At 42.5% G+C, this 18,054-nt stretch overlaps 1 protein-coding gene across 1 annotated transcript in view; it reads right to left on the reverse strand.

The window, feature by feature from the left end:
* The window catches only part of FNDC3B (fibronectin type III domain containing 3B), a 357,728-nt gene that overhangs the window by 53,970 nt on the left and 285,704 nt on the right, over positions 1 to 18,054 (reverse strand). The window contains exons 12-16 of the mRNA XM_007464712.1: positions 7,225 to 7,349; positions 5,788 to 5,962; positions 3,811 to 3,897; positions 2,501 to 2,639; positions 326 to 397 (exon numbers count right to left, since the gene is read on the reverse strand). Coding sequence (XP_007464774.1) covers positions 326 to 397; positions 2,501 to 2,639; positions 3,811 to 3,897; positions 5,788 to 5,962; positions 7,225 to 7,349 — 598 coding nt within the window. The remainder of the gene's footprint in view (positions 1 to 325; positions 398 to 2,500; positions 2,640 to 3,810; positions 3,898 to 5,787; positions 5,963 to 7,224; positions 7,350 to 18,054) is intronic.

Raw genomic sequence — 18,054 nt, forward strand, 5'->3', positions numbered from 1 at the left:
TCCTGCTGATTGCTTCTGACACTTTCTCTGCTTATAAGAATTTCTAGAGAAAGCGTGCCAAGAGAGATGAAAAACATATTTATTCTATTAATTGAGACCTCTGGTTTAAAGAAATGACAGAAAATTTTAAAACCGACAAAAACGTACATTTCAAGCAGACTCGTCCCCAATGCTGTGTTTGAAAGAAAAAACTGTCAATATGTGATTAAGGCTTGTTTATTGTAGTACCTCTATCAATAGAATTAATGATTGCCCGCTATTATTATACAAATGTTTATCTTATAAGAAAACAGGACTCGAACAAAACAGTTTCTACAAACTTCACCTTCAGAATTTCCATCAGTAATCTCTAGCAAGTACTTGAGTATTTCTGAACCACCGTTGTCCTTTGGAGGATCTAGAAAGTAAGCAAATGCCTTATTAGTTATAAAAGTGTATTGATTTTTGTTAGTAAATATTATTAGAACACATAGAATCATATAATATACTGTCTAAATTCTGGATTCAACCAAAAGGTACAATAATTAATATATTATTTCACCCAACTCCTTTCTAGAAAAACAAAAGAAACAAAAACACCACAAAACCTTCTGATTATCAAAGCATAGAGCTAGAAATGTCAAAAATGTTAGCATTTAGTGAAACATGAACAAAATTCAAAATATGGAGTTATTTTTCTAAGAGTTATGTTCATTTATTTATTTTGAGATTCTGAAGCCTGCTCTTCAATATTTGATGGTTTTTATATAAGACAAAATATACAGATATTTCTTTTTAAAAATTACTTTATTCTTTTATTATTTCACTTATATCATCAGTGAGAGACGGAGAGGGAAGAAAAGGGAGGTGCAAAACTTACTGACAAAATAAATAAAAGATCAGAATATAACAAATCTGTTCCATCACAGTTTGCTACTAAGCAAACTTTGTATCCCACATGAACCTAATATAAAACCAGAGCTGTGGATCAATAAGAACCTGTACCAAAGAGCCGGTTTGAGGAGGAGGTTCCAGCTTGTTACTAGAGCCCTGTGCGCCTTAGGTATCATATCTGTCTACTGCTAAGTCGCTGCCTGCAAGAGTTTTCTTTTCTGAGCAGAAAAATACCTTTTCGCAAGACTACACAGAATTTGCTTCTACTGTCAGTTGGCCACCTCTGTATTTTAGATATACCCTCAGGTTACTCATACAGATTTAGAAACTTTAATTCCCATCTCCTTTCACCTGTTATTTCCATTAATGTGTGCAAACTTCGGTAATAGATATTTACAGCAATAATTAAAATATAGCATATGGCTAATGAAAATAAATACTCAGTGTTGATGAAACTTTCTAGGATGTTCTGAGGAAAAAAGCTTTAGATCTGGCAAAAAGCACACCCAGATTTTCTGTTTCTCTTAATCGTATCCATCTTCTAGGGAATAATTCTGCCTCAAAATTACCACATAACTTGAAGCAGTTATATGTCTCAGTGGTTGGTCTCCAATAACAATTTAATAATGTTTTAAATTCCCTTTACATTACTTGACTGCCAGGTAAAATCTTATTTTAGATTTCTATTTATTTATTTATTTTTGCCTGTTTGGTAGTTACTATTATTGTATGACATTAGTGATAATCATACATATTATGTTTCACATACAGCTGCAAATGTTTATCAACATTCTAATGGCATTCATTTTGCTGAAATAATCCATGCAGCAGGTGAGCCACAAAATCCTCTACCAGATCCCCACGAATACCATGATGAACTTCAATATGAAAACTTCCTGAACTCCAAGACTTCCAAAGATATACAAACAACAAAAACTAGTCTTCCTAATCCACTGTAACTTAAACTTCTGTAAAATTTAATATGACTTACCTAAATTTTGAAATTTATTTTTAATACTAAGTTTATAAATCAATTTTTATATTAAATATTGCTACATTTTTAAGGGCAAGCTACTGAAGAATGAAGTATATTCAGAGATTACCACATTCAAATCAATAATACATTAAAACTATAGGATAAAAAAAATGTGTCTTACAGGAAAATCATAAAGTAATTGTCAATTTACTTTTGTCAATTACAATTTTTTTGTCAATTACAATTGTCAATTTTACCAGTTTGTAGAATTCTCAGGATGTTTCTCATACATATATTCCAAAGGTGTAAAACTCCCTCAAATAATATGATTTGTTTGTTTATTGGTTTGTCACTACTGAAATTAATCAAGTTTTAAAAAACCTGTCAGGGGCTTCCCTGGTGGCGCAGTGGTTGAGAGTCCGCCTGCCGATGCAGGGGACACGGGGTCGTGCCCCGGTCTGGGAGGAGCCCACATGCTGCGGAGCGGCTGGGCCCGTGAGCCATGGCTGCTAAGCCTGCGTGTCTGGAGCCTGTGCTCCGCAACGGGAGAGGTCACAGCAGTGAGAGGCCCGCGTAACGCAAAAAAAAAAAAAAAAAAAAAAAAAAAAACCCTGTCAAAAGAGCAGCAGCAGCAACAGCAACAAAACATACCCCATTTAACACTAAAACCATGAGATGTAACTGGTCCTTTAATGAGGGGTCTTGTAGGAGGTCCAGGCCTGTCAGGACTCGTCGTACAAACCAAAACTTCACTTGGGCAGCTTTTCCCTTCCATATTAGAAGCAGTCAGCTATAACACAACCGAAAAAACATTAATGTGCTTTAGATATCAGGTCTTAAACCAGTAGTGACTTTCAATATGGCAAGATCAAGGTATCCATAAACTCACACAGACAGACACACTCACATATTCTCTTTCTCTCTCTCACAGCCTCAAACTACTAACTTATAAGTGTTTCTTTAATGGAGTACTTATTTTCTATATAGTTTAGCTATTAACAATTAAAAATAAAACAACAAGGTAGGTTTTAGCCAAAGACATTTTTACCCTTTCAAGAAAACAAAACAAAACTGGTATGTCACCACCCAGTTGACGGTGTTTTGTGGAAGGAAAACATGGGGGGAAAAGCAGATTAAAAATAACCTTGCTTATTTAGGAGTAGGGAAACGCCACCTTGTGGAGAAATGCTAGCAGTATACCTATGATCTCATAGCCAGCATCGAGTAACAAGGCTTTTTAAAAATATCAAAAACTATCATTTTCCTTCAATAGTTACACATGCCACTGGATAATCCGACAACTATTTACTGAGTGACTACTACGTGCTGAATAACATGATTTGGCTCACAAATTAAGAGAAGGAAAGGGGGAATCAGAAGACAACCACATCTCTCCAGAAGGCACACTGTCACACTAGAAAACACCGCGCTGTGCTAGAATCAACAAACAGTGGGCAGCACACAAGTCAGCCTGCTGTTCTCTTCTCTCCTAACGAGGTCGCAAAGAGTTGATTCTACGCAACGTCGCCCAACGCGGAGCCCAAGTGGGGAGGGGGTGGGTAACAGAAGAGCAAAAGGAAAACGGCTGAGAAAAAGAAAATGGGCACAAGAGCAAAGGGCAACGGAGAAAAGGGAAATCTGATTAAAAGAAGAAACTGTGACTAGAAAGGTGTGACGTGCAGGTGAGAGACAGGTGAGCTGGGCACCTGGTTTGGGTCTTCCCAGGCAAGGGCATCTGGCCACGCTGTGATGCAATTTATTACAGAACATTACGGCAACAGGTTCCTTTCTCAAAAGTGGGTTTTAAAATTAAAGTTGGGTGTGTATTTTACAGATGTTACCTTAAAAGTGTAAAGTGCAGCGAACTTAAAAATCTTTTAACCTGTACAGTAGATTTAAAATGGTAAAGGGATGAAACATAACATTTTTAAGCAGTTCAGGTACCAAAATGACTGACTTACCCTGAACTTATACTGTGTGCTTCTTTTGAGATTTTTCACAGTACAGGTTAAATCCTCTCCAGTGTATTTTGGGTGGAAAAGGTTATCCTGAAAAGGCAAAGCCAGAAAGGAACATCAGTATCATAAAATCTGGGCATTAAATACCTTGTCTGTAGGATTTTTATATTGCCTCCTTCCATCATCACCAGTGGGCCAGAAGTTTGGCAGCTACACCAAAAAGAGGGCCAGAATCCCATGGTGCTTTAGGAAAAAGTTAACCCTATCACATCATAATTTGTCCTGGATCTGGGCACTTTTATTGTGAGACTAACACTAATTTGAATGAGAGCAATGTTCTCTCTTTGAGAGAGTGTAAATTTGCTTTGGAATAGATGTCACCATATACTTTTCTCACGGAGCACATTTTTCTGGTTACTCAATAAGCATTTTAAACAATGAATTTAACCACCAAATTAACGAAGCTTATGTAGTTAAAAAAACTATCTAACAATGTTGTCATGAAAAAAGGCTCTTGTACGGAGATCCTTACTGTCAAGCTGCAATGTGCTATGCAATCCACTGGCTGGGGTTTCTGACAGAGTGTCCTCTTCTGGCCAAGGGGGAAAGCAGAGCTTGGATGGGGAAGACATAACCCTTCAACGGGATGAATATCCTACTGAAAGCTGACTGTACAGAATTCATTCAATAATTTTCTCAGTCATGCACACATCCAACCATCCACCCACCCATTCAGCTCGGAGCACCTTCTATGCATCAGGCTCTCTTCCACGCTCTAGGGGTTTAGCACTGCCCAAGAACAGAGTAAGTCTTGCCCATCAGAAACTGACATAATAGCCAGAGAAAGCAATTAACAAAAAAACCTACAGACAAATATGAAGCACGCTGTGTGGTGTTAAGTGCTATGAGACGAAAAGTAAAGCTGGGTAAGAGGACGGGGTGGTGGAGCTAGGAAGCACCTGCTTCCAAATGAAAGCATGGGGATGCCATCTACTTGGATGGGGAAGGCTGTGGGAAGGCCAGCTCTGCAGGCTCCTTAAGGCAGCCACATATGGCTCCTCCAATTTAAATGAAATACAATTAAAAATTCAGTTCCTTGGGCTTACAGCCACATTTCAAGGGCTCAGCAGCCACGTGTGGCTAGGCACTATCTTATTGGACAGCACACAATACAGAACATTTCCATCATCTCAAAAACTTCTCCTGGACAGTGCTGTTTTACAGGGTGGTCAGGAAAGGGTTGTCCAAACAAGTGACATGTGAGAAGAGAAGGAAAGGAGGGAAGTAACTCAAAGATATCGGAAGGGGCATGAGAGCCAGGGGGCACCGGAACTGCAAAGGTGGGGCGGGACGGCGCAGCTGGTACGCTCAGTGAGACTACAGTGGCAGGAACAAGGGCAGGAACGAAGACCCTGAATGTGGAGGACCTGGAAAGCACTGTAAGAGCACTGGCTTTTCCTCTGGAAGAGAAGGGAAGGCACTGAGATGGGAGGGCTTCTGAGCAGAGCACTGACATGACTGTATTTGTATCTAACAGGATCACTCTGGCTTCGTGTGGAGAACAGACTGTAGTGTAGTGAGGATGAAAGTAGGGAAAATACTTAAGAGGCCATTCCAATAACCCAGGGGCGAGATGATGGTGGTTCAAAAAGTGTAGTAGCTGTGCAGATGCTGAGAAACGGTCAGATTTCTGGGTAACTTTTGAAGGGAGCGTTGAAAGGATTTGCTGACTGACTATATATGAAGTCAAGGAAGAGCCCACAGGTTTCTGGCTTCCCCAAATGAAAGCATGGGGATGCCATCTACTTGGATGGGGAAGACTGTGGGAAGGCCAGGTTTCTGCTAGTGGTTACAGTGGTAGAAATTAAGAGCTGGGTTTCAAATTTAGGCAGCGAATCTAATTTCACCAGTGCATCCTGTAGTTATGATAAAACTGACTTTACCGAACACACACAAGGGTATAAAATGTGCCAGACTTACATTTTCGTCCTCCTGGATTTCCAAGGTGTAGGTGACTACTTCCTCAGGTGAACAGCCTTCTGGTTTATTCCACTGCAATGTGACCCATGTGACCCCAGCTCGAACAAGTCTTGGTGCAGAGGGCATCTGAGGAATGTTTCCTAATGTGTAGCACACCACCTCTTGGCTATACCCACTGGAGAGAAACAGACCCGGTGAGACACGTTTAGGAGCACGGGAGGGGTCTCGGCACGAGCAGGGATAAGCCTACCTGCTGCGCAACTTGCTTGGGTGGGAAAGTCTGGGGCCTGACAGGTTCATTGAGCAAAGGCAGGCAAGGATCCTTTATGTGATATTCCCTACCACAACTGCAATTTGCCCCAATCCACCCCACTGCGCCCTGCACTGCTCTGCTTAGGTCTGCTACTAGAAAAGCATGCCATGTTACAGGACAATAGATTTAAAAATTTACTTCCCCCCCGAAAGCACCCAGCAGAAAGCACAGCACAGTGGGGATGGTGACAAGCTATGAGCCACAGCTACCAAGGAGCCTTCAAATCCATGTGAGAGCAAATAACTGTCTATTGATAAAATAAATGTTTTACAAATATATATGGTGCCATTTTCCAAAAGTTTGTAGATGCCTCTAATTCATTTACAAATTCTTGAACTGTAGAAGCCTTTATCATTATGACCATTCAACCAGTGCACTCTAAAAATACAGTGGCTACCATGGGTAGGGAAGGAGGGCTGTAAACCTTGTGGTCTTAAGAAGTTCTTTAGGCTGGAAAAACGGTTGGGACCAATGGTGTGCTGAACCTTTAAGAAGATTTTCAACAAGCAGTGATAAAGAAAAAGATTTCTCCCTTAATCAACAGTTACCCAAGAAGTACAACTGAAATACGGTCTTTTCAAAGCACCTTTAATCCACTGATGCTTCACCATAAACCTGTTCTTGCCTTTCTCTAGCAGCTTGGAGGCAAGCCCTGTGTCCTACCCAGTCCAGATTTTCTCCAGTCCTGTGAGTATCTGCCCGGGCTTGACAACAATGGATGGCCCAGCAACTCTTTCTTTGTATCAGCAAACACTCAGACATAGTTGAAAAAAGGCAACTGAATGAGTAGCTTGCTAAAGTGATGAAAGGAAAAGGCACACAATCTGAAAAAAATAAAGCCCCCAGAGGAATCCTTTCAAAATCTGTAGTTACCTTCCTCCTGATTCTCAGAGACCCCTAGTGGGCCTTTGCATTACAGCCTGCAAGGCTGCAAAGAGGCCACACAGTGGCATGTATCACCTCAGAAGGGGCTTTCTAGCCTCTGATTAGGATTCCCTTTCAGAAAATCTCTAATTAGTTCAGTGTGGAGGCAGCAGGCAACCTTGCGCCTTTTGGCAACGTGACAGAAGACTCAGAAACACCACACAGACGCTTAAAGCCATGAGGACCAGGAAACGCCATACCTGGTGCCAATGTCATTCCGAGCAGCCAGCCTGAATGTGTACCCCATTGCCGGACACAGCTTTGTCAATTTGCAGTGCTTTTGGCTCCCAAAGAAGCACTGTCTGAAACCACTGTTTCTTTTTCCCTGAAACAGCGAAACAATGCAAAGAAGTTTAAAAAAACATAATAAGAGAATGAAGGAGTATTTTGAACAACTGTTTAATTTCCTAGCTTGGATGAACAAAACCAAGAGAAGGAAAGTGCTCTACGGTGAAATGCCATCCCTAACACAAAGGCACTTCAGAAAGTTGTGCTACTGAGAGCGACAATGCACGGTCCTTGTGGTATTTCGTCAACAAAATAAAAAAGGCCCTTTCAGGCACAAGGCAGTGCTCAAGTTAAGGATCACAATTTCTCAGATCTTCTTCCTTACTTGGTCAAACTGCCTGATCTGACTCACAGGAGTGAGTCTGCAGCCTCACAGGATTGCTAACTCTGGAGCTGCACAGCCACCCCCAGATGGCCCAGCACCTGAGGACCAGTCTACGCAGCTCTGCAAGCCACAGAAAGTCCTCCCTGGTCTTCTCTCTCCCCTCCCGCCTTGTGGCAGCCCCCAAGCCCACACGTGTACATTCTGGCTAGTGAGCTGTTTGTCTACTCATCCCTAAATACTGGGCGCATGCCTTTGACTCATCTTGTCCACATCTGGTCTCCTCAAGGCAGTGCTCTGGACAATCTGGGAGTTCTATCAAGGCTTGCAGAGTTGAACTGAATGTCTGACAAGCACTTCATCTATACGTATTACAGGCTGGAAACATATTTTTAATGCATTCCTAGCCTTACATGATGCTTCAAATTCCTCGAAGGAAAAAGAAAACACTCCAGTGGGTTCTCTTAATAGAAGTAAGAAAACAAAAACAAAAACATAACTTAACTGTGCTGTGCCATGCTCAGAGGCATGGAACACTCACATCGGCAGTTTTCTAGAATATTTCATACCCATAATCCACAGTATTTTATCTATGTTTATGCAAAAGAAAACCACATGCTAACACTGGATGAATCAGCATTTTAATCAGACAGCCGGGCCCAGGACTTTCAGGAATGTTTGAAATTCTCAATTTATTACACAAAAAACAAAGACAGCACATTTTTCTCCTAAGCAAATTTAAGCATTTCCTTCCTTAAAGCAGGCCTCCAAATGCTTACAACTGAAAGAAACATTCCAGGTGAAGTCTAGTTAAAAATAAATATACAGCTAGCTTGAAGTATCACTAGGTCGAACAGATTAAAAACCACCATATGCCGCATTCATCCTCAAACCCTTCCCAACTCTCCCCTCACAGGCAAGGTGGTACCCTTTTTCCAAGGAAGGGAGTAGAAGCCCTAACAGTCCTTAAGATTCAAAGTTCATTTTATCAAGGGTTCAAAGTACATTCAGGTGCAACTATGGAGAATGGGGAGTGGGGTGGGCAGGCAGTCAAACATAATGTCTCTCAGCGGCTACTTTAGCAAAGTCACCCTGTGACTTGCAAATCACGCCCTTATGCTCACTTTAACCTTGAGTGTTAAGGTTGCTGCAGACAATTTATTCACAGAAAACCCGTTTACGCATACATCTGCATAATTACATCCAGTGTCTGATTACACTCTATGCTCTGCACGCCCTGGTATGTTCTGTATCCATTTCAGGCAGTAGCGTGATCTACCTTCTTTCCTCCACTATTTCTGAGCTCAGAGTAAACAGTGCAAGAAAGGCACATCCTGCTGCCACAGAAGCCTCATCCCTTCCAAACCCGATATTGGCTCCCCTTCAATGCCTCATTTTTCCTATTTCTTTGTTTGGTCTCCTTTGCCCATTTCTCGTGCTTAGAACTACAGCCAGTAAATAAAAGCAGCCTGTTCCTTACTAGGTTGATTTGCTTTACTTTGGTGAAAACTGGGCTGTGGTTTAAATGAGAAAAAAAGAGTGGGGAGGCATCAATGATGGAAACTAGACTTTTATTTTAAGGGGCCAGAGCACTGGGGCTCACTAAAGTATGGGGACAGAGGCATTCTGTGACCTTCAAGATGTTTTCCTATATTGCTAACATTAAAATAAATATTTTTCTACTTCAGTATCAAGAACAATTACTAAATGAACTCCAACTTGCTTAGATAAATCATGCCAAATTTTCCATCTTAATACCTTCCAAGATATACAACTATGTGCATGGACCTCAGGAACACAGAGAATGACCCAGAGTTGTTGGAACTTCAGAATCAAGTTTTAGAAACAGTATTTGTAGAATCTGAAGGGAGTAAGAGTACAACTATGTCACAGAGTTAAAAAAGTAAAGCTTATTGGTGAATTTTTAGAAGTCACTGAGTATAAAACAAAAAAAGGGGGGTGGGAGTAGGTTAACAAAATATTTCGGACATGAGAAGCTTCTGAGTAAAAGAAAATACTCGTGGATGACATGGAGTTTAACATAAAAGGGATATCTGAGAAGAAAAATTAATATTCAGATGAGTCACTGCAGTGCAGAGGTAATCTACGGCTGAGAGGTTAGCAGGTGAAGATGGAGAACGCCAGTGTGGGATGGCTCCCGCGTCCCCCTGCTCGTCCATGAAAGCCCAGGCCAGGCTCTCAAATGGCTTTAGTCTTGGGCATTAGAGTAAGTACACGTTCAAAGGTACAGGCAATGTGAAGAATCTGTTTGTAAACCAGGCGTGATCCCAGGTTGCAAACAGCATTTATAAATAAAATATTATGCAGCTCTTCTTGTTGACAGGAATGGATAGGGTTAAAAAAAAAAAAAACATAATGCTTTAGAAGGCTAAAAGATTGAGAGAAACGACAGGAGTGATAATGTGAATGTTTATCGTTATTTATCAGAAATTAAATATGTCCAAGCCACTACTGTCTGAAGTTTTACAAATGGTAAATCACAACTTCCATGTTTGATAGGTAGCGTGGCTCCAAATGATTTTGAGATATTATAATTTATGGCATGTTCCCTCTTTTAATAAAATCTAATTTAAAGTACACAGGATTACTGAGACATAACTGCTTTACTTGGAAAGACAACTTCCTTTATAATAATTTAAAGTTAGCTTCATGCAAAATCTCCTACTAAAACATGGTCCTAATGGAAATGCATAATCTCTCTCGACACTTTGTAGGGCCATTGCCATCAATAATCTGGTCAAACACAGGCAGCAGGGACACCTGTGGCCAGGGCCTTGTCCTGTCCTGGTCAGCTACTGCTGCTAGGCTACTTGTGGGGTGTTACATAGAGGGGGGTTCCAAAGGTCTAGGAGTTGGCTGGTCTCCAAGATCTGAGATATGGATGCCCAGTAGCACCCTGATTCTGCATCTTGGGGGATGACGGACGTGCAGCATGGGAGCAGTCAGGATCAGAACCTCCCTAAGATGAGCACTTGAGTTCCTGTTCTCCCGGGGAAGCAGCAAAAACTTCACCCCAACTGGAGAAAGAGGTGAGAGGAGGCTGGAAGCCCACACCCTTGATCATCCTGGAGCAGACCTAGCCACTGGACTACTGACCTCATTGGACATGAAGCCCCAGAGTGTTCTGGACTAACTTGCTACTGCCAGGGTCCACAAGCCCAAAAGGGCAGATTTCCAGGGTTCCCCGACTTGTTTCCATTTCATAATCTTGGGCATGCCCAAATGATTTTTTCTACTGCACACACTGGGTTAATTCAAGGACAAGGTTAATCTTTACTAGAATGTGAAGAAATCTTGGAATACAAACCAACTGTGTGTTAACAGAGCTCAAGGTGCTCACTTTGGCAGGGAGTGAGGCATTTCAAACCCAGCTGCTTCCTTTTTCAGCTGTGCTCCTCTTCTCACTCAAATGAATTCACAGTTCTCGCTAATCTGCCATCATCCTGCACCTAGACCTAGCCTGAGAGCACACATTCGCCAGCCTGGGCATTGAGACAAATGGAATTGTTTTCTGCCCAGGGTCCAGGGTGCTTGTCCTCCGATTCTGGTTAAAAGTGCTCAAAAAGTGCTCGATTTGCCAGCAGCTGAATCACGTACACAGCGTATATCAGATTAGTCCTGCCCCAGTCCTGAGGTCCCCTGCTTTGCCTCTATCACCTCTCTTACCATTGAACAAAAATACACTGCATATTATCTACATCCTAGACCCCACTGGGTCAGCTTAATCTCCACCCCTCCAGGCAGCCCGCTCCCTGATGCCACTGCAACTCTATTTACCACAGAGTTCACCGGGCCTAGTCTGGATGTCTCATTTATCTGATCCTTGGTGAACAAGTGCTTCTTTTCAGTCCTAGATTCACACAGTGAAGTGGGGGCACCACCTTCGGGGGTGAGTCGCAGCCTTACCACAGTCGGAAAGCTACGTACTCCACACACATGTGCCCCTGCTCCATCCTCATCCTCACTCCCTTTGCAGAAAGGTCATACATATGGTTACCACTCCTAATAATAATCAGAGTCCGGATGTTCTTTTAGGTCCTACAAAGTTCCTGCTTTACTCTGAAGAATGTCAACTTTTTGCCAGACTGTGAAAGGACCCAACCTTAGAAAGGCAGGGGTGAGAGAAGGAAGCATCGGGGAGTATGTAAAATGTAACCCATGTGGCTACACAGCAGACAGTGACTCACCCTTGGAAACATTTTTCAAGATGAGTTAATATAAACTTCAGGGACAAAGATATTCTCAAACATTATTTCACTCTTTAAAATGAAATTTGGGGATAAATGATAAATAAAAGGTTTAAAATACTTTAAGGAATATATTCTCTATTTTCTCATTTTATCTTCTGCCCTTTTACTACCTACTTGAGTATTTTTCTTTCTAATCTAGTTTAAAATTTTAAATTAGCTCTTAAATAAGATTATAAATATATTATCCCCTCAAAAAAGGGGGGAGGGAGCACTTTGCTGACCTCCTGTGAGTCGCCCAAAGGAAGAGGACACATGTAGTACAACAATGAGGCAGAGACATTTATTGGCAGGAAAGCAGTTTTTCTCATGGGTTCTCTTTCCTTATCACTGAGGGAACAGGCAGTAATCTCTCCCATCTGTTTAGTGAGAAGGGCCGGGTTTGTGCACCACTGAGTCACACCCCGTCGGCTCGGCGAGCGAGCCGCGCTGGCCACAGGGTCTGAGTCCCATCCTACCACTGCATCTCTGGGGCACATCTGTCTTCCTTCCCCTCTTCCCAGAACACTCAGAGGAGAGCAGGGGTAGGAAAAGAGTTATGCTGTACTTTCAAAGTCCATGACCTTGCATATAAGTCTTAGGGCATAGTACCTAAAACACTGTATGTGCTACCCAAAGATAAAGGGGAAAAGATGAACGGACTACGAGAGTCAAGAGAACCTTTTATGTCACATGGTGACGATTTTAAACACGTCCAAACGTTCTTTGATTCTCCATCCAGTGAGGAGCAAAGCCTATGACCCTTTCCCTTGAATGTGCATGGGCTCGTGACTGTAACTGACAGATGGAGTGGAAATGAAGTTGTGTGACTACCAAGGTGAGGTCTGAAAAGATGATGAAGTTTCTGTCTTTTCCCCGGAATGCTCACTTTCACAATTCTGACTCCCCTGAGGCTGCCATGCTCTGAGGGAGCCTGAGACGAGGTCCCACCGCAGCCAGCAGTGACCACTAGATTTGCTGAGTGAGGACCCCACCAGAAGGTTCCAGCTCCCAGCCAATGAGCCCTCCCAGCTGATCCGCCAGAAATTGTGGAATACAGGCTAGCTACTCCTCCAGTGCCCTGTCCAAATTCCCAACCCAGAATCCATGAGATAAGAAAGTGACTGTTTTAAGGCATTAAGTTTTGAGGTAATTTGTTATGCAATATTACAACCATTTATTTTGATGTCCATAGATGTCTATAATATGAAGTTTTTCAGTAAACTTTTATAAATTCCTCCTGTACTATAAATAGTCAGGAGGTATAAGGGAGCAGAAGTGTGCATGCTTGTACTCAAAACCAATGTTTAAAGTATGCCTGGATAAAGGCTTCTATTTTCTACATGCACTTAACACATGCTTTTTCCCTCAAAGCGTCCAACAAAGTAAGGCCTCTCTCTGAATAGATCTTACAAATTATTTCTGTAGAAGCTAAAAATGTAACAAGATTCCTATAAGATAAAGATCAACCACAATTGTTAATCAATGGCAATGCAGTTACTTCATTTTACAGAGTGACATTTTAGAGAATTAAAAATTTTAATAATGCTATCCCCGAAGTTGTAGAGAACCCTGGGAATATTCTTAAATACAGACATGCAAAGGTCTTTGGGCAGTTTAGGTATTGCATAGCCTAAAGCCTCAGGAGTGAGCAAATTAAATAACCTTTCAAAGGACCTTCGCATATAATCGTGTTTCTACCTCTGTTTGGTATCTGTTTATGACACATAATGGAATAAAGTTCTAGTGGATAAATCAATTTACAGATAGGTCTGCCTATTTGAAAAATGGAATCTAAGTATATAAAAAGTATTTATTTCATAACATGCCAACTAATTTTTAAAGTTAAAATGTTTTAAAGTAGTTGTTAATTTGTAAAACTATGTAACTGAAAACAAACAAAAATATTTCTTTCAAATCTGTTTTCCTTCTTTATAAGCTTAGTATCTTCATAACGTTGTCCTCACCACTTGGGAAGATGAATCCTTAAAATGGGTTTGTTTCCTGCTAAGGAGCTTAACACATCTATGGCCAATTCTATACATACAACTCACGCATACTCCAACTAATTCAGGCCACAGTATTTTCTTGCCAGGAGTAATTCTGTAGACTGAGGTTGCTGTGGTTTCTCTGGCTGACATTTCCAATTCCCCTGGACTGCACTAACAATCTTGGAAGCCAGTATTTCCAACATTGGTACTACGAGATGAAGTTGGCTGATATTTTCAATTTCCTTCAGATTAATAGATTGGAAGTGATCCTTCCTGCTCCCTGGCACAAGAAAATGAGAATGGCCAACACCAGGGTGGCCTGTGGTCATGTGGCTTGTACTCTTCCTGATGTTTTCTTGATCTACGGACCTCCTTCTCTTACAGGTTCTTTCACAGACATGCCTGTTGCCTTCCCAAGCTGCTCTTACCATGTTTGATAACTGCCCGCTAAATAAATAACATGCATTTTGGTTGTTAGGTGTCATGTGCTCGTGGCCCATGGCTGCTAGATCCAGACATGGGCTGAGTGATTCTGGGCTGGGCACTCTCTGTAACAGCATAGTTCAACCTGTCAGAAATATCAACGATAAATCAAATAAAAAAATAAGGCTGCACTGGCCAACTGAACTACTACCAGGCTCGAAGATTTAGTCTGCTAGTACATCTATATTTAGAAGTTGTACCAGTGTTGGCCGACCCTAGGCAACATCAAATATAAATGTTGGCTTGAGATATAAAAGCATGTATGGGTTCAGCATAGCCATATTTAAGAAGGGGTTCATAACAGGGAGGTGGGGACACTCCACATCTGGGTGGATTCCAAAGTTCTTTGCACCAAACCTCACTCTTCCCTCAGTGATGCCTCTTTCATTTAACTGACCACTCTGGCACAGAGGAATTTTCAAAGGTAAGAAAAGGGGGTAGCGTAGTTTGTGGCTGCATGTTACTAAATAAATACTGCATGCATTTTATCCCCTGGCACACTAGTTTTTTATATTAGTGGGAGAGGCTTGGCTATCTGAAATAGCCAAGGATGTTCCTCTGGTTTAAAGCAAACAAACATAATGTTCTTATATATGTCTCCAAATACGGAGGTTCACCTGACATCGAGTGCTCTGATAGGATCAATGTGTTGAGACTATCCCAGTGAAGGGAAGGGGGTGATTTTAGAGCAGGCTGCCTATACAAGGGATGAACCAAGGGACGGATGGGCTCAGTTCACCCACCTAGCCAAGGCCCACGGTGGCCATCCTCTAGCTGGCAACCAACAAGCAGGACAAATGAGTTGATAAATTAGGCGCCAAGGACCAAGATGCGCATATGTAATATAGCCTCAGCTGGAAGCTCCCCACCAAGTCTGCTGCCCTAACACATAATAACCCCCTCCTGTACACGTGACAAATGGTAAAAAGCATGGAGAATCTGCTTCCGGTGTGCAGATGTCTGGGGTCCCTAAAAGAGAGGGCTCCTTTTAACTCAGCTCTGTCTTTGATACCTATGGACTTCTTTGAGTTATTAAATCCTTCCTTGCCTAGTTTCCTTCCATAGGGGCTACAGTGGAGGAAGCTGTTCCCTGGGACCTCAGAAACCACCCTTTGACATGGAGGTGGTAAAGATCTGTGATGTGGCAAAACACTGTCATTCTGCCAGGTCACTGATTTGGCCCTTACGTAAAATATGGTTTTTGATGGACAAATGACAAACGAACCTGGGACCCCACTCTCCAATCTCCAAGAGGGCACTCCCCGAGAATGGGCAAAGAGCTCGTGGGCCTGGGCAAGTGGCACCTTCCCCTGACTTTCAGCCAGGCATCGGCGATGGGCTGGGGAGTAGGCACTGGCCTTCCCAGTTTTCTCCACTGAACAACAGGCTATGCAGCCTCGGGCAGCAGGGCTCCTCAGGGACAGCAGGGCTCCTCAGGGACAGCGTCAGCTGCACTCTTGGCGAGGCTCTCCTCATCCGCTCTGTGAGGCCAGTAAGTCACTCTGCTTGCCAATGCTACGGTTCTTCCAAGAAGGGCTGTCTAACCAGAAAAGCCACGTGCAAATTCACTCGTGCCAAGAAGCCTTTTGAAAGATTATCAATATAACTAACGCCTAAGTTAAAGAGGAATCTGATTAATAAAGCAGGAACCAAGCACCTCCTACGGGGCCAGCTCTTTCTCTATATGAGCTAGGTTGGCTGCTCCGGAACTAGATGCCCACAAAGCGACAGTCTGGGGCCTGCCGCCTACTCTAGGTTTCTACAGTGGAGCTGCTGAGCCTGGGCCAGGCTGCCTAATGGTTCCCCATGGGCTTCTGGGCTCTACCTGCTGCCGGCCTTTTCTGTTCGAGTTCAAGGTATACTCCCCTTGATTTCTGCAGTATTTATGTCATTCTCGGTCTGCTGCGTTCTACAGTTGCGTTCACTCATTAGTCACCAGGAAAGCCAAATGTGGCATTCCTTTTTGGGCTAGCTGAGTCACATGTGATGGAGAGTCTCGGGAACTCCACTAGTCACATTCCCACAAAGCTATTTTTCTGGTTCTTTTGTATATTCCCAACATGTCATGTCTGGAAGCAAAGCTAATGGCAAATGAGCATCTATATATAGCACTAACATTCATCTTTATTTAGTTCAAACCAGAGCTATTAACCTCAGGGCTCCTGCATAAGTTCCTGACAGAAAAATGTCATATTCCTTTCATACACTCCTTCTGTAATTGTTGACTTTTCCTATCCCAGATCTTAACATCAATGTGCTTAGGTGGTCTGAAATACTCATTACACAGAATCTGTCATTGTCCAAGTTATCTCATTCAATTTTAATCTACCTGTGAGATAACAGACGCTATTTTTCAAGTGGAGAAGCTGAGACTTGGAGGTTAAATTATTTGTTTGACTAGTTAGAGACAAAGCAGAAACAATCCAGTTCTCTTTGGGTGAACACCATGTCACTGAACACATAAGCATGAATCCATGCCACGTGTTCACAGTGAGATCTTAGGAGACCTGCGTTTGTGCTGAGGAACTAGCTGCTAATAGCACCAGTCAGCATTTCTGTAGAGCACGCGTTAAAACGATATCTAAGAGTAGAACTCACACTACACTTACCTGAGTCACCCCAACAAAAGGATGTGGGCAGGAAAGGCCACACCTTTCCAAGTTATGAAAACTGATCTGTTTCAGGAGAAAACTGAAACTGCTGGCTATAGCTGAAAAGTCAGTGACACCTGTGTGTCCCATTTTTAGTTGCTCATTACCATCTCGTAGTCACAGTTACCTCCTGCAGTGATGGAAAAATTAAGAGAGTGGCTAGGCACAATTACTCACGGAGAAAAGTAGGCATCCAGACCTCTTGCAGAACTATTAGTGAGTAATTTCCAAGTGAAGTCTGTGAACAGTGATGTGACATTATTGACAATGAATTTAGGAGACAGGGTGTATCAGCCTCCCCGCCGTGTTTCACGGTTCTGTTTTCTGTTCCCCGTTAGGGCCACACCTGCCTTCAGAGACCAGCAGGCGGTTAGCTCTTGATTTTAAGGTGGCTTTTCCCAAGGTCAACTCAGCACAGCATCCCCAGTCGTAGGAGAAATAAAGGCCAGGTACTCACTGGCCTCTCTGCTTCTGCTCTTTCATTCATGAAGTTCTTTTCCTAGAAGCTTGACAGCAGGACTTGAGGCCCTGTGCTCTTAGTTTACTAACACCTTCAGAATTTTACACTCATTATTTTATTGGAATGGTGATTAAAAATTTGAGCAAAAGAGGAACTGTCCTGGTGGTCCAGTCATAAAGAATCCAGCTTCCAATGCAGGGGACGCAGGTTCGATCCCTGGTCAGGGAACTAAGATCCCGCATGCCACAGGGTGACTAAGACTGCGCGCCACAACTACTGAGCCCGCACCTCAACTATAGAAAGCAAAGCTGCACACTACAACTAGAGAGAAGCCTGTGTGCCACAACGAAGAGCCCGCGTGCCCAATGAAGATCCCATGTACCGCGACTAAGACCTGACGCAGCCAAAAAAATAAAAAATAAATGAAATAAATCTTTAAAACAAAATTGAGCAAAAGAATAAATTCTGGGAACTCTAGCCAGGGCTGATATAATAAAAATATGGGATGAGACCTTCGTGGTGGCATGTATGTAGATGGGGTCACCTCACCCCAAGCTGTGATTCTCAGACCAGGTGCCACAGCAGGAA

The sequence above is a fragment of the Lipotes vexillifer genome, unplaced genomic scaffold (genome assembly GCF_000442215.2).
Source record: "Lipotes vexillifer unplaced genomic scaffold, Lipotes_vexillifer_v1.1 scaffold37, whole genome shotgun sequence".
Classification (NCBI taxonomy): Eukaryota; Metazoa; Chordata; class Mammalia; order Artiodactyla; family Lipotidae; genus Lipotes; species Lipotes vexillifer.